The sequence below is a fragment of the Odontesthes bonariensis genome, chromosome 14 (assembly GCF_027942865.1).
Source record: "Odontesthes bonariensis isolate fOdoBon6 chromosome 14, fOdoBon6.hap1, whole genome shotgun sequence".
NCBI lineage: Eukaryota > Metazoa > Chordata > Actinopteri > Atheriniformes > Atherinopsidae > Odontesthes > Odontesthes bonariensis.
In genome coordinates, this window is record NC_134519.1 from 24,555,863 (window position 1) to 24,582,485 (window position 26,623).

General features: G+C 39.0%; 1 protein-coding gene across 1 annotated transcript; it reads left to right on the forward strand.

The window, feature by feature from the left end:
- The first annotated feature begins 11,454 nt into the window (after nt 1–11,454).
- Nucleotides 11,455–24,648, forward strand: LOC142399209 (myosin-7-like). The gene is made up of 39 exons (XM_075483728.1): nt 11,455–11,567; nt 11,796–11,838; nt 12,303–12,511; nt 12,594–12,737; nt 12,830–12,986; nt 13,109–13,136; nt 13,223–13,331; nt 13,472–13,564; nt 13,660–13,723; nt 14,186–14,284; nt 14,373–14,476; nt 14,580–14,718; nt 15,216–15,334; nt 15,427–15,576; nt 15,668–15,838; nt 15,928–16,237; nt 16,984–17,063; nt 17,163–17,368; nt 17,465–17,588; nt 17,673–17,809; nt 17,965–18,220; nt 18,319–18,561; nt 18,649–18,825; nt 18,907–19,052; nt 19,141–19,231; nt 19,343–19,732; nt 19,835–19,961; nt 20,038–20,156; nt 20,239–20,435; nt 20,516–20,699; nt 20,778–20,943; nt 21,330–21,454; nt 21,544–21,852; nt 21,940–22,143; nt 22,226–22,522; nt 22,702–22,806; nt 23,219–23,314; nt 23,412–23,546; nt 24,561–24,648. The coding sequence occupies exons 3-39, from the start codon at nt 12,311–12,313 to the stop codon at nt 24,579–24,581; spliced, it is 5,823 nt and encodes a 1,940-aa protein (XP_075339843.1). The 5' UTR covers nt 11,455–11,567; nt 11,796–11,838; nt 12,303–12,310; the 3' UTR covers nt 24,582–24,648.
- Nucleotides 24,649–26,623: the final 1,975 nt, after the last annotated feature.

The following is a 26,623-nucleotide window of genomic DNA, read 5'->3' on the forward strand; positions in this document are numbered from 1 at the left end:
CACCCTCTACAATGGACGAAAATATTAATTTTGTTTTCCAAACATTCTATTTTAGTGGGTGCAATGGGGTCGTAAGGAGGTTTTCAGACAATATGATAAAAAATGCTCCAGAAAACATCTCATACCCCGCCTTTTAACACAAATATATTTATGGTTCTATTTTTTATTTGGAATTAAAGAATTACAAATAATCTGTTTAAAAAAATACGACTAAAATATTCTAAAAATATTTCCCTGATTTTTCCTTTTTTCTTTTCTTTTTGATACATAGAACAGACTGCAGATCTGTTCTGTGTAAACTAATTTATCAAAAAATAACTGCATGCAATTTCTGCATGTTAATACAACTGACAAAAATGAACGCTCCAGCGTTAAACTGTGTTTTGAGACTTTGAGACTGCACAAGTATTTTACACAAATTACTTACTTGCTAGTTCAAGTACAAACTAGTTGTATCTTCCTAAAGGTATTTCAGGGAGGAAAAAAGGCATGTTGCATTTTGAACTTGTGGCTTTATCAGAGAATCTGCTTGGAAACAAAAACTTTTGTATGCTTATAAAACATTAATAGACACATGGCCTGAAAAGTGGGAAAAGATAAATTTGTGCATGTACACAACAGGAAAAAATGTGAAATAGACATAACTGCATCCCAGCACTGTCTCATTGTCATAATAGGCAAACATTGTTATTCACTAAAAGCTTTGAGCACAGGTAGATTGTTTGCTGTTCACTCAAGTCATCATGTTTAGTTCCCATTTAATATATCCATCCATCCATCCATTTTCTATACCCGCTGAATCCGTCGGTCGGGTCGCGGGGGGGCTGGAGCCTAACCAAGCAGTCATCGGGCGAGAGGCGGGGTACCCCCTGGACAGGTCGCCAGTCCATCACAGGCCCACAGAGACAAACAAGACAAACAACCACACACACGCTCACACTCACTCCTAAGGACAATTTCTTTAAAGACACCGATTAATCTAACATGCATGTTTTTGGACAGTGAGAAGAAACCAGAGTTCCTGGAGAGAACCCCCGCATACACGGGGAGAACATGCAAACTCCACACAGAAAGGCCCCAGTCGGGAGTTGAACCTGGAACCCTCTTGCTGTGAGGTGATGGTGCTACCATTTAATATAATTACAGACAAAAATGTTTAGAAATCAGAAGTAGAAAAGTAAAAACTAACCTTCCCATCAGTTGTCACCAGGCCAGCCTTCCTACAGGAACAAGCATCTTCACAGCCAATTACGGGAGGGCCATCTGGACTACAGAACAGAGGCACTTGGTGAGAGAGACTTGGTGAAGGTGTCTGATGGCAGATTATCTGAACTTGGGGTATTCAAGGATAGTACACTCCAAGATAGACCTAATCAATTCATGCAACATCAATCAATCAAATAAGACACTACATTAAAACTGTTATTGCAACAGATAAGAAAAAAAGAAAAGAAAATCTGTAAATGGTCACAGTACCTTTCCAAAATTTCATGATGTCCTGGCCCATGCCTCTTTGAAAAGGACAAGCAGCACTAAGGCTTGGAGTGCACACAGAGCTCCACAGCCTAAATGAGTGAGGAGAAGACAGAGGTGGAGAACAATCAACTACTGTGAGCCACCACCGGAACTCAACACCCCTTAGAAGTGACCTTTCACAATAACAAAGAACACATTCTACCAATAGCTTTGCTGGCTCCAGTTTCAAACTTAAGTGGGGCAAGGTGCCTCACACCTTCCTTTGTATGCTCATGTGATTTTAAAAGTCAAAGACTCAGAGACTGTCGACAGCTGAGAATGAGACCCTTAAATGGATGCTCTCTCCTGGAGCCTGGAATAGACAGAGGGATAAGTGATGGAGATGAAAATTGAAGTACAAAGGCAAGCAGTGAAAGGATCTGGTTGGATAAGATGTGAGAGAAAGAAGGTTCTAAGGGTTTGATATAATTTAGCCAGAGTTTTACCCTGTATGTGCTTAAATTTTGTATAAGGCCAAGAAAAATCTAAATGTATAAATTCCTGTTTGCCATCATCAAAAACAGTTTCAGTTTTATTTGCCTCATTCTCCTTGCCTTCCCTCATGTCACCATTTTCGCACTTGAACTGTGACAATTTCTTAAAATCTTGGCTAAATACAGATTAAATTACAATTGAAATTAAATTTCTTTTTTTTTTAAAGTACATAAAGTACCTATACTGTAATACATTGGCGGCTGACGGGCTTGACACCTGTTGCTGTTGGTCACAGCAAAAAAAAAAACCCATATCCTGACAACCTGCGTCAGAAGCTGTCCCCAAGCTATCCTCTGAACTACCAAGCCCTCAAAGGCAGCCAGCAGGAATTTCACAAGTTATCTTTGTGCTCAAGGATAAAGAGAAGAAAACAATGTCGTGTCAACTGGAGCAGACCAAGGGCAGTCCATGGATGTAATTTTTGGATAGAAGCCCAGAGTATAGCTTACAACAATATAACTCAGTGTCAATGCATACACTTGTTGTATTTATAGATATTATTGCTTCTAAAAACAAAATTATAGGAACCCATTCGATTTTTATCAATCCACTCGAAAGCCAATGTAAAAATTCATTTAAAAAAAAAAATGGATATTTAAATCTATATTTTTAAAAGCACCAGAATTTTCTGCAGACAAAATGAGTGATTTTTGATTACATACATAATCAACAGATATTTTTCAATCTCTCCTTATGTATTCTACCAATAACACAGATTTTTTTTATATCATTAGAGAACATGAAACTTAGGTTTGATTTCATCTTGAAATGACCTTTGCAAAAGTATCCATCCATCCATCCATCCATCCATTATCTTCCGCTTGTCCGGGGTTCGGGTCGCGGGGGCAGCAGCTTAAGCAGAGAAGCCCAGACGTCCCTGTCCCCGGCCACTTCCTCCAGCTCTTCTGGGGGGACCCCGAGGCGTTCCCAGGCCAGCCTAGAGACATAGTCTCTCCAACGTGTCCTGGGTCTTCCCCGGGGCCTCTTCCCAGTGGGACGGGCCCGGAACACCTCACCAGGGAGGCGACCAGGAGGCATCCTAACCAGATGCCCGAGCCACCTCATCTGACCCCTCTCGATGCAGAGGAGCAGCGGTTCTACTCCGAGCCCCTCCCGGATGACCGAGCTTCTCACCCCATCTCTAAGGGAGAGCCCAGACACCCTGCGGAGGAAACTCATTTCGGCCGCTTGTATTCGCGATCTCGTTCTTTCGGTCACTACCCACAGCTCGTGACCATAGGTGAGGATAGGAACATAGATTGACCGGTAAATCGAGAGTTTCGCCTTCTGGCTCAGCTCCTTCTTCACCACGACGGGCCGGTGCAGAGCCCGCATCACTGCAGACGCCGCACCGATCCGTCTGTCAATCTCCTGCTCCATTCGTCCCTCACTCGTGAACAAGACCCCGAGATACTTGAACTCCTCCAGAAGGATCTCATTCCCGACCCGGAGAGGGCATTCCACCCTTTTCCGGCAAAAGTAAAACCCGAATATTTTTTTGTTCATACTGGTTTGCTTTGTGAGTGACTAAAAACCTTAAAATCATATGAAAACTTTAGACATATACACATACTTTATAAAAAAACCCACATCTGCATAGAATATTTTCTACACCCTTTAAGCCTGATTGTTTTCTTTTTTTTTTTTTTTTTTTTTTTTTTTGAGGTTAAGAACAATTTAATAGTGAAAGATATGTGATCGTCTAGATTACATTATATTTCCTTCTTTTTTTTATACAATTTTATTTTTTACTTTGTCATGATATGTGTCCAGTCTGAACAAAGCCCAGTCATTACAATAAACTCCAACACAGACTGGAGAACAAAAAACAATAAACAAAAACAAGTTTCTTCTTTTCTCCACATCACAACATTTTTCTCTCCACCCGTTCCTCCCCACACACTCACACGTGTGCCCCCCCGCCCCCCCCATCCCCACCCCATACACACCAATACCACACACACCCATACGACAAACACAGACACCCCCCCCCCCTCCCCCCCCCCCACACACACACCCACACCCACACACTTCAGGGTTTCCACTCAGACGCTCCCAGACACCGCCTTACTACTTGCCACTGAAATTACAATGCTTCATATAAGCAATTCCACACTTTTTTGAACTGTTGCTTTTTGTTATTTTCTTCATATATGGTTCCTTCAATACTTAAATAATGTTTCAACAGACGCTTCCATTCATAAAGTGAAGCTGCTACAGGGTTCTTCCAATGTTTTAAAATAAGTTTTTTTATAAATCAGCGAACAAAAACATATCTGCCAACCTAATGGGTATCTTACCTGTTCTGTATTGTGAAGGATGCATAACTGAGGTGTGAGATTAATTGTAACTCTGCACACCGTATTAATCAATTTTTCTATCTCCATCCAAACCTGGTTAATTGCTGGACATTCCCAAAAGGCATGTATTAATGTATCTTCCTCTGTAAGGCATTTTATACAAAGAGCAGAAGAAGAGGGATCAAATTTGTGCACCTTAGATCTCGTATAGTATATTCTTGTCATTAGTTTGTATTGAATGAGGCGTAGATTTTCATTAGTAGTGATATTATGTGTTACTTGTAAACACTCCTTCCATTTTACCTTTGAATCAGTGATCCCAAGGTCATTATTCCAGTTCTGATATATTTTGTGTAATGAATACCTGCCAGCTAGTTCATCAATCAGACCATTATATAAAGTTCCTATCAGTTTCCTTTTTTCACCGGTTTTTAAGATCCATTTAACTGCAGGTGATTCTATGCATCCCTGTAACAAAATTTTATCTTGTAACCAACTTCTTAATTGTGAATATTTCAAGAATTCAGTATTTGTTAAGTTAAATTTTTGTTTAAGTTGATCAAAAGACAATATTTTACTCTCTTCACATATATCCGACACTGTTAATATTCCTTTATCCTTCCAACTACCCCAATTAAGTTTTTTATTCTGGATAGTAATTGCAGAATTGTTCCATAGGCCTACAGTCCCTGGCAGTCCAATCTCTGTATGTAATATGCTCTTTATTTTTTGCCATGCCTTCAGTGTGCTGTTAATTACAAAACCACCTTTTATTTTTCGTCTTGTAAACATAGCTACAAACAAATTATCTAATCCAAGTTGAAAGTCCTCTATCTTGACCCATGACTCTTCCTCTGTTCTGTTTATTATTTTATCAAAATAAAACGATTGTGCGGCATAGTAATACATCTCAAAGTTTGGTAAGTGAAGTCCTCCTTCGCTTCTTTTATTCTGAAGGAGCATCCTACTCAGTCTGGGAGTCTTATTTGACCAAATAAATGAACTAATAAGTCTTTCAACAGTTTTAAAAAAGGTTTTGGGGGGTATAACTGGTATTACCTGGAAAACAAACAGAAATTTGGGCAGCCAAATCATTTTTACCAAATTAATTCTACCAATGATGTTAATCGGGAGGTCCTGCCACTGGCCTAAACCAGCTTTTAGTTCCACAAGTAAAGTTGAATAATTATTTTGATATAATGTCTTTTTGTCTGTACTGATGTGGCATCCTAGATACTTAATCTTATCCCTCTGACACTTAAATTGTATTAGTTCATCTTTATTTTGCCGGCATCCTGTTATTGGCATTACTTCTGTTTTATCAATATTTATTTTATATCCTGAAATTCTGGAGAAGCTCTCTATTACCCCCATCAATGCCGGGATTGATTTAATAGTATTGGTTAGGTAAAGCATTAGATCATCCGCATACAGACTTAGCTTGTAGCACTCCCTATCTACATATATACCGGTTATTTCCTCACATTCACGGATTTTCTGTGCCAGCGGTTCAATAGCCAAGGCAAATAACGTTGGTGATAGAGGGCAACCTTGTCTTGTACCTCTTGCGATCTTAATAGCTTCTGATAAAATGCCGTTTGAGTAAACATAGGCCGTCGGTAGTTTATAAATGGTTTTAATCAGATCTATTATTCCTTTTGGGAAGTTGAATGCCTCCAGTACCTTATACAAGTAGCTCAATTCCAGTCGATCGAATGCTTTTTCAGCGTCTACTGCCATTAATGTTAAATCTATATTTTTCTGTTTGGCATATTGTGTTAAAGATATACATGTTCTAACATTTGTTTTTAAATTTCTATTTTGTATAAAACCTGTTTGGTTATAATGTATAAGTAGTGGAAGGACTTTGGCCATTCTATTGTTTAAGACTTTTGTAATAATTTTATTATCGCTATTTATTAAGCTAATTGGTCTGAAGTCAGATGGCTTATTACACTCTCTACCTGGTTTTGGAATTACATTTATAATGGTTTGATACATTGATGGGGGTAATATACTCTCTGTAGTTGCATATTTTAAAACTTCAACAAAAAATGAACCTATTTGGGGCCAAAACTCTACATAAAACTCGATTGGTAACCCATCCATACCAGGGGCTTTACCTTTGGCAAAACTGTCCATTGCCTCTTTAATTTCAGTTTCAGAAATCTCTTCCGCCATTTCCTCCTTCTGATTTTCTGGTAGTGTCTTAATATCAATGCCTTTCAGGTACAGTTCTTGTTCATTACTTTCACAAGCCAGTTCAGAACTATACAGTTGTTTATAAAAAGAAGTAAATTGTGTATTTATAGCTATATTGTCTGTGATAGGAAGATTCGATTCAGGGTCACGAAAAACTATAGATTCCTTCATTGTCATTTTCTTAACTAAAGAGGATAGTTGTTTACCTGATTTATTTGAGGATACATACCTTAACTTGTTAGAGTTGTGTCTGATGTTGTTTGCTTTTTCAAGGAGCAGGCGGTCATAGTCCAATTTTAATTCCTGCAGGCGTTCCAGATCTTCTTTTGAGCCTGTACACTTATGTGAGGCCTCCACTTTAGTGATAGTGCCCTCTAATTCCTTAAAACGTTTGTCAAAATCCTTTTTTCTTCTAGCTGAAAATGAAATAATGATCCCTCGTATGTATGCTTTAAAAGCATCCCATATTATATGCACTGGTGGTTTATCCGGGTCAGGAGTCAGATTCAAGTTGATAAATTCATTAATATGTGTAGTAATATGTTTGACAAATTCCTCATCCTTAAGATATTTCCTATTCATCCTCCATATCTTGTGAGCTAACCTATTTTTGGGTGGACTCATGCAGCATGTTACAGCTGCATGGTCTGATATGACCCTATCGTGTATTTTACATGCCTTCACCCCCTCAATACTTACTTTAGATACAAAAATATAATCCAACCTACTATAGCTATTTTGTGCATGTGAATAAAAGGTGTAGTCTTTACTATTTGGATACATTATTCGCCAAACGTCCACTAAGTCATTCACTGATATAAAGTTTCGGAGCTCACTGGGTATTATAGGCTTTCTCTTTTTATTTGTACTATCTAGTACTGTAAACACTTGGTTTAAGTCGCCAGCAAATATGATTACTCCTGTTGAAGTGTCATTGATTAGATTTTGAATTGTACTTAGGTAACTCATACTAGACGATGGCGGGGAATATACATTTATCAGAGTATGTCTTTCAGCAAAGATGTCACATTTAATAACTAGAAACCTGCCCTCCACGTCACTATTTATAGATATTAATTTAAAGGGTAAATATTTTCTAATAAGGATTCCGACTCCTCTGCTCTTTGATGTATATGAAGATTCAAATGCTTCACCGACCCATTGTTTTTTAAGACATTTAATCTCACCAGGTTTAAGATGGAGCTCTTGTAGAAAAACGATATCTGAAGATACTTTTTCCAAATGTTGTAGAACTGTTAGTTGTTTAGCTCTATCTTTAATCCCATTTACATTCCATGTTGCAACAGTAAATAAATTAGTTTGTGTTCTTATATTACTTCTATCCAGGATTAATTAAAACCTTGAAATCTGTGAATGTCAGAGGCCAAGTTTCAGACAATTTTGAGTGCTCTGATAGGAAACCTTCATTCATAACTAGGAATAACGTCCATCCATCCACATACAACCAACAAACACTAGACATATCAAACAAACAACCACTCACCAACACCCATACACACACTCCCAATGTTAGCCCCCACAATAATCCCCCCAACATCCCCACCCCACCCCATTCTAACTGTATGTAAAGCATGCTTTAGTAAGGTCAGTTACTCCCTTCTTCTGCCGCACTGGGTAACGGTCCACATTACTAAATTATATACCTATTCACATATATTGTTAATATAATGCTACTTAAGCTGTTCTTATATTTGGCAATTGCTTATCACTTTATTTCTACTCCCCACCCCTCCCAAAGCATTAGTCCATAAAAAAAATTGGTTTAAACCATTAAACAGAAAACGATGAATATAATAGGCTAATGAAAATAGTTTCTTTTATTTGTTTATTTTTTCTTCCTTTTCCTGCTTTGGGTTAATACAGACTTGGCTTCTCACCACTACCCCCCCTTCACATCTCTCTCTTTAACCAATTTCTAAGGAGTCACCTGATACCCCCCTCTTTTTAAACGAAAAATGTCCACAAAGATCCTTCTGGGGAGAAAAAAAAAGATGTCTCCAATATTCCTGGGGGATGACTTGGTCTTTTTTTTTTTTTTTTTTTTTTTCCCCTCTTTTAAACCAATAATGTCACACAGGAGAGAGAGAGAGGGAAAAAAAAGTTATTTCTGTGGAGTCACTTGATACTCCCACCTCTTTTTAAACGAAAAATGTCCACAAGGTCCTTCTGAGAAATCTCCTGAACCCCCCCCCTCTCTCTTTTTACACAAAAATGTCTTCCAAAGTCTTGTTAAGGAATCATCTGCCTCTTTTTCTTCTCTTTTTAAGCAAACACTGACCACAAATGTCCATCAGATTAATCATCTTTTTTTTTTTTTTTCTCCTTCTTTTTCTTTCTCTTCCCTCAAAACAAAAAGGCCCCAGGCCACAAAAGTTCAGCTACGAAATGTTCTGTCAGAATAAACCAAAAAAGAGGAGGAAGAGAAAGAAAACCAAAAACAAAAACAAAAACAAAAAAAAAAAAAAAAAAAAAAAACGGAGGTAACCTATTTGGCCAGAGAGAGAGAGAGAGAGAGAGAGTAAGAAAGAGTGAGAGAGAGCAAGGTCCTATACGTGGTTACCGCTTGGTGGGAATCTTTTGTTCATCTCTGCCTCTGCTTCTTGTGGAGTTGAGAACCTAAACTCCTCTTCTCCACACATCACAAACAGAGTTGCTGGGTATTTCATCCTTGTTGTGACGTCTAAGTTGTGTAGACGTTTCCTTAGAGGCCAAAACGCATCTCTCTTCTTTCTTACTTGCGCTGACATGTCCGGAATGATCCGATATTTATTCTCCTCCGCCCCCGCGTTGTCTGTATGCCCAGTGTCGGGTTCTGTAGTTTGCCGCTTGTCCTGCCTACTTGCATCGAGAATCCTGGTCCTTGTCTTTAGGTGTTGCACTCGGAATATTATACTCCGTGGATGTCGCGCCTGAGGTTTCAGTGTTCCAATGCGGTGCGCCTTTTCAATGTCAATTTCCTGCAGCATTATTCCCCACTTCGTCTCAAGCATTTTAACCACGAATGAGATCATATCCTTCCCATTTTCCAAATGCTCTGGAACATTTAGGATCTTCAGGTTTTTCTCCCGCTGTCGATTTTCAAGCTGATCGATGTACTCCATCGTCGCTGATTTTAAGTTTAATTATGCGTTTTTACCACAGAGATACCCAGTTATGCAACAGAGTCAGTCTTTAGATGATAAACCATTCACTTTGTATGTGTTTGTAGAAGGTTAATTTGGACGTTTTACCCGCAGCACGTAGGAGCCTCTAACCCATCCGACCTCTCACGCCGCGCATGCGCTTCCCCTTTTTTTTTTTCAATCTCTCCTTATGTATTCTATCAATAACACAGATTTTTTTTTATCATTAGATAACATGAAACTTGAAATGACCTTTGCAAAAGTAAAACCCGAATATTTTTTGGTCATACTGGTTTGCTTTGTGAGTGACTAAAAACCTTAAAATCATTTGAAAACTGAAGACATATACACATACTTTATAAAAAAACATATTTGCATAGAATATTTTCTACACCCTTTAAGCCTGATTGTTTTCACTTCACAAGAAAAGACTGATCATTTAAACACTCCTTTTCACTTTATATGGGTTCCTGACTGTTGAATTACAGTATAAATATACATAGCATATAGTACATGGCTATACTCCAGATACCGTTTCAACACTGACTTTCCACATGGTGGGATCGAAATAGAGAGTTCACATTGTGTATATTATGGCAATAAGATTATTCCAATAATGTAGATGTTGGACATGACAAACACAAGACACACAAGTTGAGCACATAAACACACAATGCACACTTGATTATAAGGATACTGATGACATAAAGCCAACTAAATATAAATACAATGTTACATTACACCATCCGTGTATTATTACTAAGTTCAAAGATAACAATTGAGTGCTCCGTGACTACTTGTGCTACACTTTAGTGGCCATCTGTCTTAACTGCTTCGGAGTAGTAGACTTAGCTTCACGACGCATTTTATACTTGGGAAATTCTTCCACATTCGCTCTTGGTTGTTGGGTGCAATTTATTGCTGACTATATTGAATACTGAACCAAAATGTTGGACAAATTCTGTAAGCGATGGATAGGGGAGAGTTATTGTACAGTTTGATTGGCCTTTTGACTCAATCATATTCATCACTCAGGTGGAGAAATTGTTAGTCCAACTCCAGCACATGCAGTGGCACTTCATGTTAAGGACACTTTCATGTGATATGAACCTGAGTCGGACAGCACTGTGGCTGATCATGTCTATTGCTGCTAAGGAAAAGGAAACAATGCAAAGTGAAAAGGGTTGGATTAAGGTTGTAGACCTAACAGTAGGCAGTGGTGAGTGATAATAAGATCACAGCTGTGACCTTGGCCTGGCCTCTCTGCAGACAACAGCTGCAGCTCTTTATTCTCCCTCTTGATTTCCATTTCACATCCTATCACTGGACAGACTATTGTTGAAATTCAGATATTGAAATATTTTAGGTCCCATAAATTTAGTCTTTTTGGTAGGCTACTTTATTCAGTTTGAGCATGAAGGCATGACTGTCTATTTATCTACAATGGCAAAAGAGTTTCTTCCAGATATTTTATACTAATTAATCATGTATTCAATGAAATTTGTTTTGATAATTTATTGAAAAAAAATCATGAATCATAGATGTTTTTACATGAACAAGTAATGGAGATGGACCTTCCACTCCCTTAAGTAAAATCACATGACTAAAAGTTGCTTACTGAGACAGATGAGAATGACATGATAGACAGTGGCCTGTCCATGCTTCCCCACCTCCTGCCTTCCCCTTTCTTTTGTCATGTCCACTCTGGTGTATCTGTCTGCCGTCCAAGGTGACAGCAACAAATAGCAGCACAGGCTCAACCCAATTTGGAGAATGCTTTTTTGATAGGCAAACTGGATGCCATTTCTTTGATATTCATCCCCATATTTGGTTCACTAACAACCTTTATTAATGGAGAGGGAGCCTAGTGTCAGTGGCTCGATCCATCACTTCACAAGGCTGACGATCAAAGGTAAGAAAAACAGCAACTCAATTGAGAAACTGGATTGTCTATTGTGACTGAGCATTTGCAACATGCAGATAATGTTGAAATTACAAAGCGTCATTGAGATATATTCTGTCGATAACATTTTGTACAATTTTGTATGATTCATTTCAGTGAAAACAGTCACTCTCTCATCATTTAAAATTCAAACAGTAACCAAATATAACCTTTGTTTTGCTTCTGTCTATTTAATAGAATAGCAAAGTTTCAAATTATCATCAGAGTGACAACAACGCAGGTAAAATTCACCGCTACACTTAAGTGCCAGTCCAACTCAGTTTAATGACAAATGATATTTTCAGTTGGTACACGAGCATGCCAATATTATACACTATATATAGTCAACCAGATTTGGGATAACTTTTACAAGATGTCTGTATGACTAATGTTGACAACATGTTAATGCAAGCTTACTTGACTTCTACATTTACATTTTTAAGAATAAAAAGTGATTAAAGTTAAATGTGTTTAATAGCAACTGTATTACTATAAATATTATATTTATGTAACAAATATGTAAATTTGTTGTGCGGAAACAAAAACTTGCAAAAACTATTCCTTTGTTGTTGTTTTTTTTACTGTTTTTACTTTGTTCTTTTAATTGGGTTTTGCATGGATGATAGTCACACATATGCCTGAAAAAATAATACCGTAAATAAATAAGTATATAAAACTCATAGCTCTTAAACATATCTTTGAAAGGTTGAAAGATGGGTGATGCTGTCATGGCAGAGTTTGGGCTGGCGGCTCCTTATCTGAGAAAATCAGATAAAGAGCGTCTGGAAGCCCAGACACGACAATTTGACATGAAGAGGGAGTGTTTTGTTCCTGACCCAGAAGTTGAGTACGTTAAAGCAACCATTACAAGTCGTGATGGTGACAAAGTCACTGCCGAGACTGAATTTGGAAAGGTATCAGCATCTCATCAGCTCAGTTTGACTGTATCATAATACAAGTTTTGACATTTGTGTAAGATGTTTCTTCTTTCTGCAGACTGTCACAGTGAAGGAAGAGGATGTAAATCCTCAGAACCCGCCAAAATTTGATAAAATTGAAGACATGGCAATGTTCACCTTCCTCCACGAGCCAGCTGTGCTATTTAACCTCAAAGAGCGTTACGCAGCATGGATGATCTATGTGAGTCAGTATTGACTAGTACATTTATCCTCACTGACATAATATTTAAGTACCTGAAAACACGATGTGTTATTGTTCTTTTGGCATACCAGACCTACTCTGGGCTGTTCTGTGTGACTGTCAACCCCTACAAGTGGCTGCCAGTCTACAATCAAGAGGTGGTTCTTGCCTACAGAGGAAAGAAGAGGACTGAAGCTCCTCCTCACATCTTCTCCATCTCTGACAATGCCTACCAGTACATGCTGTCAGGTACATACATCACTTCTAGTCTTCATCTTTTTTTTTTTCAGAAATTCCTTCTGACCTATCTTTCTGACCTATTTATCCTTCTGATAAATTTTGACTTAATTGTTATAATCTCTTACTGACAGACAGAGAAAACCAGTCAGTCCTCATCACGTAAGTCATATTACCATACAAAATGTTTTAAACAGTTTAGAGTCATAGGTCATGGCACAAAAACTTACAGTGTCTCTTGCTCTCAGCGGAGAATCTGGTGCTGGAAAGACTGTCAACACCAAGCGTGTCATCCAGTACTTTGCCAGCATCGCTGCTGCCCCCAGTGGGAAGAAAGACGCTGCTGCTGAAAAGAAGGTTTGTTTTACATATTAAATTCTTAATATTGGATAACCAAAATATCAATTGTTTGAGAGATTTAAATGCTATTAGTTATTTAAGCTCCTCTTTATAACTGACAATGGGCCTGACATTGTGTTTTTTTTTTTTTTCATCAGGGAACCCTGGAGGATCAAATCATTCAGGCTAACCCTGCTCTGGAGGCCTTTGGTAATGCCAAGACCATCAGGAATGACAATTCCTCTAGATTTGTGAGTAACTGCAGGACTGCAGCAAGGTCACTTGTTTACTACCAGAGTTCTTTTTCCTTATTAGAAATATAAGTGAACACAATGTTTCATTTTAGGGTAAATTCATCAGAATTCACTTTGACAACAGGGGAAAGCTGGCCTCTGCTGACATTGAGACTTGTAAGTAAAACTAAATTCATCCCGAGCCACTCATCTTTTGTAGGGTTTCACAGTGCCGGGGCTCAGCCCAGTATTTGAAAGACAGGATACACAACCAGATAGCACCTCATATCTATCATATGGCTTACATACAGCTGTATGGCAACACATTTCAGGAAACTGTGGCAGGACATCAGTATGATCCAAGAAATCCACAAAGATACAGGGAGAACCCAGAGGAAAACCCGAGCAGGTTTAAAACCAGGCGGTTGTAACTACTAATTCAGTGTAAGGCATTAATCTTGTAAAACTGAATGAATCAAAAGCTGATCACACATATGTTTACAGTAATTAGAGGACATTCTGACCATAAATGCATATGTGTGGGCATATTAAGGTGTGATAATGTTCAAGTTGCTAAATACCAAAAGCAGATTGTTCTTTAGAGGAAGATAACAAAATAAAGTAATTTTTTCCAAACAGACCTTCTGGAAAAGTCCCGTGTGACCTACCAGCTCAAGGCTGAGAGGGACTACCACATTTTCTACCAGATCTTGTCTCAACAAAAGCCTGAACTCCTGGGTAAGTGTAAATAACAAATGCAGAATATTAATGTTTTTACTTTACATAATCGTGTATTTTCTAATGACAATATTTGACTTATTTCCAGAAATGCTGCTCATCACCAACAACCCCTACGACTACTCCTTCATCTCCCAAGGAGAGACAACTGTAACCTCAATCAATGACTCTGATGAACTGGTAGCCACTGATGTGAGCTCAGTGTTTAAATCGCAACAATAAACCATTCTCAAATGAACATAACCTGAAAACAAACTAAAGAACCATCAGATTGACGTTTCTTGATTTCACTTAGGATGCTTTTGATGTTCTGGGTTTCACTCAAGAAGAGAAGAACAGCATTTACAAGCTGACTGGTGCCATCATGCACTACGGTAACATGAAGTTTAAGCAGAAGCAACGAGAAGAGCAGGCAGAGGCAGATGGCACAGAAGGTAAAAGAGTATGTTATACATAGATGTGTATTATTATTATTATTATTATTATTATTGAAAGTTGTCACGGTTATGGTAGTGATTTAATGAATTATGTTGTTGGTTTCAGAGATCACAAACATAATAAAAATGCCAATGAATGAGTTTGACATTTATAGGGCTACTGAGACTGAGACTTCTAACAAAGCAAGAATAGAATCTGTCGTCATTATTTATGAGCATTATACAGTATGAGCTTTGAATAATAGTTTTGTTTTTCTGCATTTATTTCACTTGAAAGAATACATGGTTCTGGTTAGGGGATAAGTGAAATTTTGCTGCTGCCTGTAGTAAGAAGCTTTATGCTGTATACAACGTTTTTATGCACTTTATTATATATATCTGGTAACATTACTTCCTATAAAAAGTTTTGTACAGCTTTATTTACATATCTGGATAGGTTTAGTATCTTTGTGTTCTGGAATAAATGTGATCAATGTGTTACTTCCCTTCCTCAGTTGCTGATAAAGTAGCTTATCTGATGGGCCTGAACTCTGCTGACCTCATCAAAGCTCTCTGTCACCCAAGAGTTAAAGTAGGAAATGAGTGGGTCACCAAGGGACAGAATGTCGCCCAGGTACAGAAAAGAAGGAAACATTGCTACGGTAGTTCAATATAATAAAATATAAATTCAAGGTTAAAGATGCTACTAATCTCTTATTTTTCAAGGTGTACTATTCTATTGGTGCACTGTCTAAGTCAGTGTATGAGAAGATGTTTCTGTGGATGGTGGTGAGAATTAACCAGTCCCTGGAAACTAAGCAGCCCCGGCAGTACTTCATTGGAGTGCTGGATATTGCTGGATTTGAGATCTTTGATGTGAGTTTGGAAAGGAAGCTGAATATTTAGAATTTTTTTTTGCTAAGCACTTTCATGAGTTAATTTCTGCTTACTCTCTATGTCATTCCAGTTCAACACCTTTGAGCAGATGTGCATCAACTTCACCAATGAAAAGCTGCAGCAGTTTTTCAACCATCACATGTTCGTACTGGAGCAGGAAGAGTACAAAAAGGAGGGCATTCAATGGACTTTCATTGACTTTGGTATGGACCTGCAGGCCTGTATTGATCTGATTGAAAAGGTAAGTTTTTTGGGAGTATTGTTCTTGAGACTAAATCAGCCTTCTTTGTCTTTCTGAATTACTTAAATCCTTAATCATATCATTTTCAGCCCATGGGCATCATGTCCATCCTTGAAGAGGAGTGTATGTTTCCCAAAGCCTCTGATACCACCTTTAAAGCTAAGCTTTATGACAACCACCTTGGGAAATCCAACAACTTCCAGAAGCCCAGAATCGTCAAAGGAAGACCAGAGGCGCATTTCTCCCTGGTTCACTATGCTGGAACTGTTGATTATAATATCAACAACTGGCTGGTGAAGAACAAGGATCCTCTGAACGAGACTGTTGTTGGACTGTTCCAGAAGTCAAACCTTAAGCTGTTGTCTATCCTCTTTGCAAACTATGCTGGAGCTGAATCAGGTTTGTATTTATCAAGGAACTAGCAACTTACTTTAAAAAGGATGTGTAAATATCCAATGGATCCTAGGGGCTAGCAGCTTGTATCAGGAAGTCTTGGGGTTTGAACGTGCTGGTCAGTTGCATTTTCTCCTTATTCTTTTTTTGAATAAACAGCCACACAACTGAAGGACATGTCAATAGGTGTTTCTTAAATGGCCATTATGCAATACATGGGTCAGAAGCAGAGCATGTAGCCTGTCTGAATATGCATGTAGCAATATTTCATGTAAAATCCCATTTTTCTGTGGACTCTAATAAGAAGATACTTTCTAATCCCCAAATTCCCTCACTTGATTTCCATGTCTTCACCTTTTTGGATATGTACTTTGATGAAAGTAACTGTAGTGTCATAAAACCTTTTGTTTTTCCGTTTTTCTAAACCTCTATCAATGGTTAAAACCATTTTAATTGTTGGTTTTTGGCCTGGCGCCACCAGTTATACTCATGTAGTGATGTAATGTCGGAGTACAGACAGGTTGTTGAATTTGAAAACAGATGGAAGTCTCTATACTGCTCTGCGTTTTAGTTCCTGACCAGCTTTTCACTTCAGTGCAGCTTTGCTTCAGCCAATGCAAACTTTGACAGAATATCATGGGTATAACTAATTGGATCAATAGTTGAGATGTTTAATGAGAATGATTTTGAATGAGGAATACCTGATCAGAAGGTTTCTTTGATCTAAACATTCATTTGTGACTTTTCTTTAGCTCAGGAATCTGGTGGAAAAGGCAAAGGTGGTAGCAAAAAGAAAGGTTCATCTTTCCAAACTGTATCTGCCCTGCACAGGGTAAGATCTTTGCAGTTTTTCTTTATCTATAAAAGTAATATTTAATGGTGCTTTTAATGATGTAGATGATCAATTGTGTCACCTGTTGTGTACTCTCAGGAGAACCTGAATAAGCTGATGACCAACTTGAGGTCTACTCACCCTCACTTTGTGCGCTGCCTCATCCCCAATGAGACCAAGACTCCCGGGGCCATGGAGAACCCTCTGGTGATGCACCAGCTGCGCTGTAACGGTGTGCTGGAGGGCATCAGGATCTGCAGAAAGGGCTTCCCCAACAGGATCCTCTATGGAGATTTCAAGCAGAGGTTTGCATTTGATGAGCATCGACATACAGTATATAATAAACATCCCCGATGTGAAAATGAAAAGAAATGATTAACTTTTTTGTACTTGCATCAAAGATACCGCATTTTGAACCCTAATGCTGTTCCTGAAGGACAGTTCATTGACAACAAGAAGGCTGCAGAGAAACTGTTGGGTTCACTGGATATTGACCATGAACAGTACAAACTGGGGCACACCAAGGTAAGAGTCTCACTTGTTAACAGCATATACATTTTGCACAACAGAAATATCATAACTGACTATCCAATCTGTTATTGTAAAAAGGTGTTCTTCAAGGCTGGACTGTTGGGTCTGCTGGAAGAGATGCGAGATGACCGGTTGGCTCTAATTATGACCAGGATTCAGGCTAGATCCCGCGGTATTTTGGCAAGAATTGAATTCCAGAAGATTGTAGAACGCAGGTACTACTCCTAAATGTTGTACCTTTAACATTCCCTAAGTCCAGTCTGAAAAAGTGTGCATAAAGAACTAATTAATGTGAATAAGCCATTAAAATAGTTGTAAAGCTTTGCAGCACGACAGTGACTACAACATATCTAAAAATTGGTGTACACAGGGATGCATTGCTTGTGATCCAGTGGAACATTCGTGCCTTCATGGGGGTCAAGAATTGGCCCTGGATGAAGATGTTCTTCAAGATCAAACCTCTGCTGAAATCAGCTGAGACTGAGAAGGAGATGGCCAACATGAAGGAAGAGTTTATCAAACTGAAGGAGGCTTTTGCAAAATCAGAAGCCCGCAGAAAAGAACTAGAGGAAAAAATGGTCTCTCTTCTCCAAGAGAAGAATGACCTGCAGCTCCAAGTCCAGTCTGTATGTTAAAACACTGTTTTTTACAGTATTATAATTCATACCAACATCATATAATGTATGCTTCCACTGTGTGACATGCTGATTGTTTTAAATAACAGGAGCAAGATAATCTCTGCGATGCTGAGGAGAGATGTGAGGGGCTCATCAAGAGCAAGATTCAGCTGGAGGCAAAAGCCAAAGAGCTGACAGAAAGGCTGGAGGATGAGGAGGAGATGAATTCTGAACTGACTGCAAAGAAGAGGAAGCTGGAGGATGAGTGCTCTGAGCTGAAGAAAGATATTGATGACTTAGAGTTAACCCTGGCTAAAGTGGAGAAAGAAAAGCACGCCACAGAGAACAAGGTGCAATAAACACAAGATTTCTCGAAAGAAAATGTTTGAAAGCTGCTGTGATGGCCGTAAAGAGTCTATCATTTTTATCTGCAACAGGTAAAGAACCTGACAGAGGAGATGGCTGCTTTGGATGAAATCATTGCCAAGTTGACCAAGGAAAAGAAAGCTTTACAAGAAGCTCATCAACAAACGCTGGATGACCTGCAGAGTGAGGAAGACAAAGTCAACACTCTGACCAAGGCCAAGGCCAAGCTGGAGCAGCAAGTGGATGATGTAAGAATTTAGAACACTATGTGGACAATCACAGATCCTAAGTCTTGAAGTAATACTTTTTTTCTTAATGACTTTCTGCAGCTTGAAGGGTCCTTGGAGCAAGAGAAGAAAATACGCATGGACCTTGAGAGAGCGAAGCGGAAACTTGAAGGAGACCTTAAGTTGGCCCAAGAGAGCATCATGGATCTGGAAAATGACAAGCAGCAGCTCGAAGAGAGGCTGAAAAAGTACCATAAAAAAGTTCATCTTTACCAACAATAATTCCTTTAAAAGGAAGGCATTGTTGTATACGTTTTGCTTTTTTTCCATTCACAGGAAAGATTTTGAAATCAGCCAATTAAATAGCAAAATAGAGGATGAACAGGCAATGAGTTCCCAGCTCCAGAAAAAACTAAAGGAGCTACAGGTGATAATTCTTTCTGGACAAATTATGAAAAAGAAAGTCAAAATGATACAATATGACCATTTTCAAGATCAAAAGGTTTTCATGTAAAGTTTCGCTTTGACTCGGGTGCAGGCCCGCATTGAGGAGCTGGAGGAAGAGCTTGAAGCAGAGCGAGCTGCTCGAGCCAAGGTGGAGAAGCAGAGAGCAGACTTGGCCAGAGAGCTGGAAGAGATCAGTGAGCGGCTGGAGGAGGCTGGTGGAGCCACAGCTGCCCAGATTGAGATGAACAAGAAGAGGGAGGCCGAGTTCCAGAAACTCCGCAGAGACCTTGAAGAGTCCACTCTGCTGCATGAAGCCACTGCTGCCACCCTCAGGAAGAAACAAGCTGACAGTGTTGCTGACCTGGGAGAGCAGATTGACAACCTGCAGAGAGTCAAGCAGAAGCTGGAGAAGGAGAAGAGTGAGCTCAGACTGGAATTGGATGATGTGGTCTCCAATATGGAGCAGATTGTCAAGTCAAAGGTAAGTGATCTTCATGAATGAATCTCGTCGTGTTATTGGCTGATGAACAGATTAAATTGTTGTTGCAATGCATTTGTTGACCTTTTTGTGCTTAATTTTCAGAACAATTTGGAGAAAATGTGCAGGTCTCTGGAGGACCAGATGAATGAATATAAAACAAAGTCAGAGGAGGGACAGCGTTCCATCAATGACTTCACCATGCAGAAAGCCAAGCTTCAAACTGAAAATGGTGTGCACCTCATCTGAAAACCATATGTTATTTGAGACAATATGACGTATTAATTTACACTTTGCGCTTAAATCAGGTGAACTTTCAAGGCAGCTTGAGGAAAAGGATTCCCTGGTGTCTCAACTCACCAGAGGAAAACAGTCCTACACTCAACAAATTGAAGACCTTAAAAGGCAACTAGAGGAAGAAATCAAGGTAGGAAACTAATAGCAGTTAGGCCACATTTAATGCAGATTACATGATATGTGCAAAGTACTTAGATATGCTTTCCTTTCAGGCCAAGAATGCATTAGCCCATGCTGTGCAGTCTTCCCGCCACGACTGTGACCTGCTCAGGGAGCAGTATGAGGAGGAGCAGGAGGCCAAGGCTGAGCTACAGCGCAGCATGTCCAAGGCCAACTCTGAGGTGGCTCAGTGGAGAACCAAGTATGAAACTGATGCCATCCAGAGGACTGAGGAGCTGGAAGAAGCAAAGTAAGTGAAACACATTCTAACTTGAACAATTCACCAAGTTTAAAAGCGACTAATGCTGGATTAACTCTTCCATAATATAGAAAGAAACTGGCTCAGCGTCTACAGGAGGCTGAGGAGGCTGTTGAAGCAGTGAATGCTAAATGTTCCTCCCTGGAGAAGACCAAACACAGGCTGCAGAATGAGATTGAAGACCTCATGGTGGATGTGGAGAGATCAAATGCTGCTGCTGCTGCTCTGGACAAGAAGCAAAGGAACTTTGACAAGGTTTGAATTGATTAACTTCAGAATTATTTCACAACAGTTTGGAGTAATTATTTTGGCTAAGTTTGGAATGCCTTTCAGGTCTTGGCAGAGTGGAAACAGAAATATGAGGAATCTCAGAGTGAACTGGAGAGCTCCCAGAAGGAAGCCAGGTCTCTGAGCACTGAACTCTTCAAACTGAAAAACTCCTATGAAGAATCTCTTGAACATCTGGAGACCATGAAGAGGGAGAACAAGAATCTGCAGGGTAAGGCTGGGTACATGCTTTCTGTCTCCAGGTGGGAAAAATGATTTGGACACTACAGACATGCACATGGTCTTAGTCATCCTACCTTTTGGGTCAGCTGTGTGAAAACTTCCAATGCACAGGCAAAGGGGTACAGTACACTGCAGAGGTGTGGAAACAGGAAATTCTCAGAAAAGCCTAAACTCGAAAGCTTTGTGTTGTTCTTGGAGGTAAATGTGACATCTAAAGAAATAGGAACCTTTTCTCATCGGCAGTGTGAGGGCAAGTAAATGTGGCAGCTTTCAAAATGCTCACTTCCAGAAGAATAACATCAACTTACATTGCTATTACAGTATTTGTCCACAGGAGACATTGAAAGATTGAAAATTTCCCATTGTGTATCTCAGAGGAAATATCTGATCTCACTGAACAAATCGGAGAGAGTGGAAAGAATATTCACGAGCTTGAGAAGATTCGAAAGCAGCTGGAACAAGAGAAGTCCGAGATCCAGACAGCTCTGGAGGAAGCAGAGGTATGCTGCAAAGTCCACCTTTATATCGTAAAATATTCTGGAAACTGATGATCACTCGCACTTCACCTGATTTATCTAATTCATGACAGGCTTCACTGGAGCATGAAGAAGGAAAGATTCTAAGAGTGCAGCTTGAGTTCAACCAGATTAAGGCTGACATTGAGCGCAAGCTGGCTGAGAAAGATGAAGAGATGGAACAAGCGAAGAGAACCCAACAGCGCACTGTTGATACTCTTCAGAGCTCACTTGAGGCTGAGACTCGCAGCAGAAATGAGGCTCTCCGTTTGAAAAAGAAGATGGAGGGAGACCTCAATGAAATGGAGATCCAGCTAAGCCAAGCCAACAGGCAGGCGGCTGAGGCCCAGAAACAGCTGAAATCTGTTCACGCACATCTGAAGGTTTGCAATGGATGAGAAATAATAATCATGCAATTGCTTTTATGAACAAACATAACTGAAAACAAAATCTTTTGGTTCATCTTTCAGGATGCTCAACTCCAGCTTGATGACTCTCTTCGAGCAAATGATGACATGAAGGAAAACATCGCCATCGTTGAGAGACGCAACACCCTGCTTTTGGCCGAAGTGGAGGAACTGAGGGCTGCTCTGGAGCAAACTGAGCGAAGTCGCAAACTGGCCGAGCAAGAGCTGCTGGATGTTAGTGAGAGGGTGCAGCTACTGCACTCTCAGGTAAGACACAATTTGCAATTTATCTTTCATGTCATTGCTGAATTACTGAGGAAAACTAAAACTAACCTTTGCATGTAAACAGAACACCAGTCTGCTAAACCAGAAGAAGAAGCTGGAGGCCGATACATCCCAGCTTCAAACTGAAGTGGAGGAAGCCGTGCAGGAATGCAGAAATGCTGAAGAGAAGGCCAAGAAGGCCATTACTGATGCTGCCATGATGGCAGAGGAGCTGAAGAAAGAGCAGGACACCAGCGCTCACCTGGAGCGCATGAAGAAGAACATGGAGCAAACCATCAAAGACTTGCAGCACCGTCTGGATGAAGCTGAGCAGATCGCCATGAAGGGAGGCAAGAAGCAGGTGCAGAAGATGGAGGCCAGGGTGAGTGTCAGCAGTTTCAAATCAACAATCTAGATTCTAAGTAACTAAACTCACTAAGTAACTAAATATTGAACAATTTAGAATAACACTATTTCCTCAATAACTAAAGAAAAAAACCCACACAATTTTGGGGAAAAAGGAAAAAGAAAAACCTCATCAACGTATCTTTCACTCTATAGATCAGAGAACTGGAAAATGAGGTTGAGGCTGAACAAAAGAAGTCCAGTGATTCTATCAAGGGAGTAAGAAAATATGAGAGACGAATCAAAGAGCTGACCTATCAGGTGAGTTTGAGTTCATTCACAAAATGGTGAGAATACATACAGATAGAAAATTAAAGAATGAAATTAAATGAAAATCCCTCCATCCAGAGGGCACAAGAAACTAATGACAGCAATCAGCACCATTAAAACACCATATAAGAAAAAATATGTCATTACCAAACAATGGTCTTCGGTCCCTCCAGCAAAGTTCCACAAACTTGTAGAATCAATCCCAATGTGCAACAAATCTAATATGAGCATCACATGTTGGTTCAAAACCTTATTAAGAGGTCTTATGACACTGACAATGTTAGGACACTTTATGTTGGGTTTAACTTTAATTTGACACCCCCCGTAAGTAGAACATACTGTAGATATTCATATTTAACATTTCCTCCAAAAAAATCTTATTGTTTTTTGTCTTTTATTTCAGACAGAGGAGGATCGTAAGAATCTTTCTCGTCTGCAAGATTTGGTGGATAAGCTGCAGCTGAAGGTCAAATCCTACAAGAAGTCTGCAGAAGATGCTGTAAGTACTCCTGATTTAAATACCACACTAATTTATGACCACTGTAATTTATCCGACACATGTAACAAAATATATATATGGTGTTCTTGTTCTACAGGAGGAGCAGGCCAACGGTAATCTTACCAAGTTCCGCAAGCTTCAACATGAGCTTGATGAGGCTGAAGAGAGAGCTGACATTGCTGAGTCTCAGGTTAACAAGCTACGTGCCAAGAGCCGTGATGCGGGGTCAAAGGTCAGTTATACTATTAATGTTGCTGTCATTAGGATGATGTGGTATTAAAATAAATAGCTAGAGTATATCATTTACATGGTATTGGAGTAACACACAAAACTAACTACTGTTAAGTTTACAAGGCAGGATGGGAATTTAGCAGTTAAACAAGGGGGTATTTAACAGAAAACTGAATGTCTGTCTGTACAAAACGGGCGGTCACCAGAGTGTCTACCTTAATCATGTTGTTACACTCTAATGTACAGTAGTAGACACACCATATCTCTGGCATCTGACATAAAACATAAACCAAGGAGAATTTACAAAGTTGAGTAGCCCAGTTTGAGAAGACTACATAGCTGTTTATCTGGTACTGACATCCATGAACCTTTATATAAGGAGGCAACTCAAGTTAATAAACCAGGCCAGCCTCCAACTCAGACAGCCTGATTTCAAGGAGAGGAGGAGGGGATTAGAGACTGACACATTCCTATGGGAGGGACTGTGAGTCTGAGGGAAAAGAGTGACTTTGTGCGTGTGTGTACACACAGGTATGACGGACTGGAAAAGATAGACCCTATCAAAGTTTGAACAACTTTTTGGGTTTCAGGACTTTAAAGAGTGTGTGTCGGGAAGATAGAATAAAGGATAGATAACTATACAGTAGGTGGATAACATTCAATTCAAATTTCAGAAATGGGGAAAGTGTATTAGTCCTTTTTTTGGTCGTTTTACTTGTTTTTTCAAAGCAAGACAAAGATTGTAGCACAAAATGTGGGCTTTTATATAAATATGAGTGACTGGAGAAATCTAAACTTCAAAAAACGCAACACTTTACAACACTGCACAATATGATGCCAGTAAAAAAAAAACGTAATTAGCATATACAAAGCCTCAGTCTGAAATGTACAACACAGAATCTTAAAGAATAGATGCTCCAATGCTTAAAAAGGTATGAGACTGACAGTATTCATTGCTGATGTAATACATAAATATTTTTTTGGTTGTTCACTTCTTTCTTGTTTCTCATTTCAGAAAGGACACGATGAGGAGTGAAGCACATGCAATGAATTATTTAATTATTTCTGAGGCACATATGTGTTTATCATGATGTCTCCCTATGCATGTCACTTAATTAGTAGAATAAAATAAATATGCAACTCAAACTGTGCCTTGACCTTTTATTTTAAGCTCACTTAAGCTCGCTATATTTGTAAAAAAAATGGCAGGATGCTGTTGACAGTAAAGTGAATACTACTATAGCCTATATCATTATGTTTTATATCTATAGTAGCTCACAGAAGTAGTCACCTTTTGGTGTTTTTCCAGTTTTTCTTGCATTCAAACCTGTAATTTAAAAAGGATTTTGGGAGGGATTTTATGTGGACCTACAAAAAAAAAAAAAAAAGTATTTTAGAAATGCCTAAAAGATATAAAACCTAGTAGTGGTGTGTATATGTATCAAATCCCTTTGCTTTGAAGCCCTTAATATGATCGGGTACTACCAGTTACCATCAGAAGTCACATCATTTGTTAAAAAGGTGTCACATGATCTCAGTATAGATACACTCTCAGAGTCTGCAACAGCACTAATGAAGAGGCTTCACAAGGACAAATTTTGAAGAATTACAAATCAGGGTTGGGTTATAAAAAACTTTCCACAACTCCACAATTTTGAAGATCCCACTGAGCACCATTAAATGCATCATCACAAAATGGAAAGAATATGGCACTACAACAAACCTGCCCAGAGAGGGCTGCTCACAAAAAAAAAAATAACACACAAAAAGGAGGGCATAAATCAGAGAGGCAACAAAGAGACCAAAGAAACATTGAAGAAGCTGGAAAGCTCCAGAGCCGAGACTGGTGTATCTGTCCAAAGGACCATACAATAAGCAGTACACTTCACAAAGCTGGGCTTGACAGTAGAGTGGCCAGGAAAAAAACGGTGCTTACAGAAAAAAACATAAGAAAGCAAATTTAGAGTAAAAGGCATGTGGGAGACTTGCCAAACATATGGAAGAACGTCCTCTGGTCAGATGAGACTAAAACTGAACTTTTTGGCCATTTAGAAAAATGTTATGCACAAACCCTCTTAGCACCCCAAGGAAACCATACCCACAGTGAAGAATGGTGGTGGCAGCATCATGCTGTGGGGATGTTTTTCACTGGCAGGGACTGGGGAAACTGGTCGGAATCGAGGGAATAATGGATGGTGCTAAACATGAGGAAGTTCTTGAGGAATAATAATAATAATAATATAAATTGCGTATGAATTAAATTAACATTTTGTATGTCCTTTCTGTGGAAAGTGCTGATGTTTTAGAAAATATTGAAACAAATCTTGATTAAAAATTAAATCCACACTACATTATTTCAAATATTAAGAAAAATGGACATCTTGCTCTATAATCTGAACCACAGTCACAAAAAGTCAAACCATTAAATGCCAGATTTAGAAGGACACTGTGTTTGACTGCATAACAAGAGGTTGCTCTGCTGGATTTGACTTTTCTTTTTTTAAAACAAGATGATCAACTGCACAGCTGTTTCACACACCATGCTGGGTAACCCCTCTCAACTTCATGTGCGAAGGTTCTTGTTTCTAATATTTTAGACTTGAGATAGCTGAAGAGAGATAGCTGGATTGAGATAGGTGAAGCTCACCAGTTAACAGTGAGATGGTTATGTGGAGGATGTCTCAATCCTGTTTTATTATAGTTCATAACAAAACATGTGACGCTTCAAATTAAATAATGAAAACATAAAATTGTAAGGAATCCTGATCAGAGATTTTTCTGCTTCTTTCAAATAAGTGCAACATTATTCCAGATTAATTGTCTCTATATGAAATAAAATATCACAGTTATTTGTATATTATATTTCACTTAAACTTTAAATTTGCTAATAATGCATTATGTAGACACCTCTGGCTTTTAAGGAGAGACTACAGTAGACATACTTGTCACCAGTATGAAGCATCAAGTCTTTCAGTCTTTCCTGTATATTTAAATTGACCAGTTACTTTTCAAATTCTAACCCAACCTCGGTCAACTGACATGACAACATCACTTTAAATATTTCTATTGCAATTAGAT

Coding starts and splice junctions, on each gene's coding strand:
- LOC142399209 (XM_075483728.1), top strand. CDS start 12,311: ATGGGTGATGCTGTCATGGCAGAGTTTGGGCTGGCGGCTCCTTATCTG. Junction 14,719..15,215: donor AGAGGCAGATGGCACAGAAG/GTAAAAGAGTAT, acceptor TCCCTTCCTCAG/TTGCTGATAAAGTAGCTTAT. Junction 22,144..22,225: donor TGCAGCTACTGCACTCTCAG/GTAAGACACAAT, acceptor GCATGTAAACAG/AACACCAGTCTGCTAAACCA.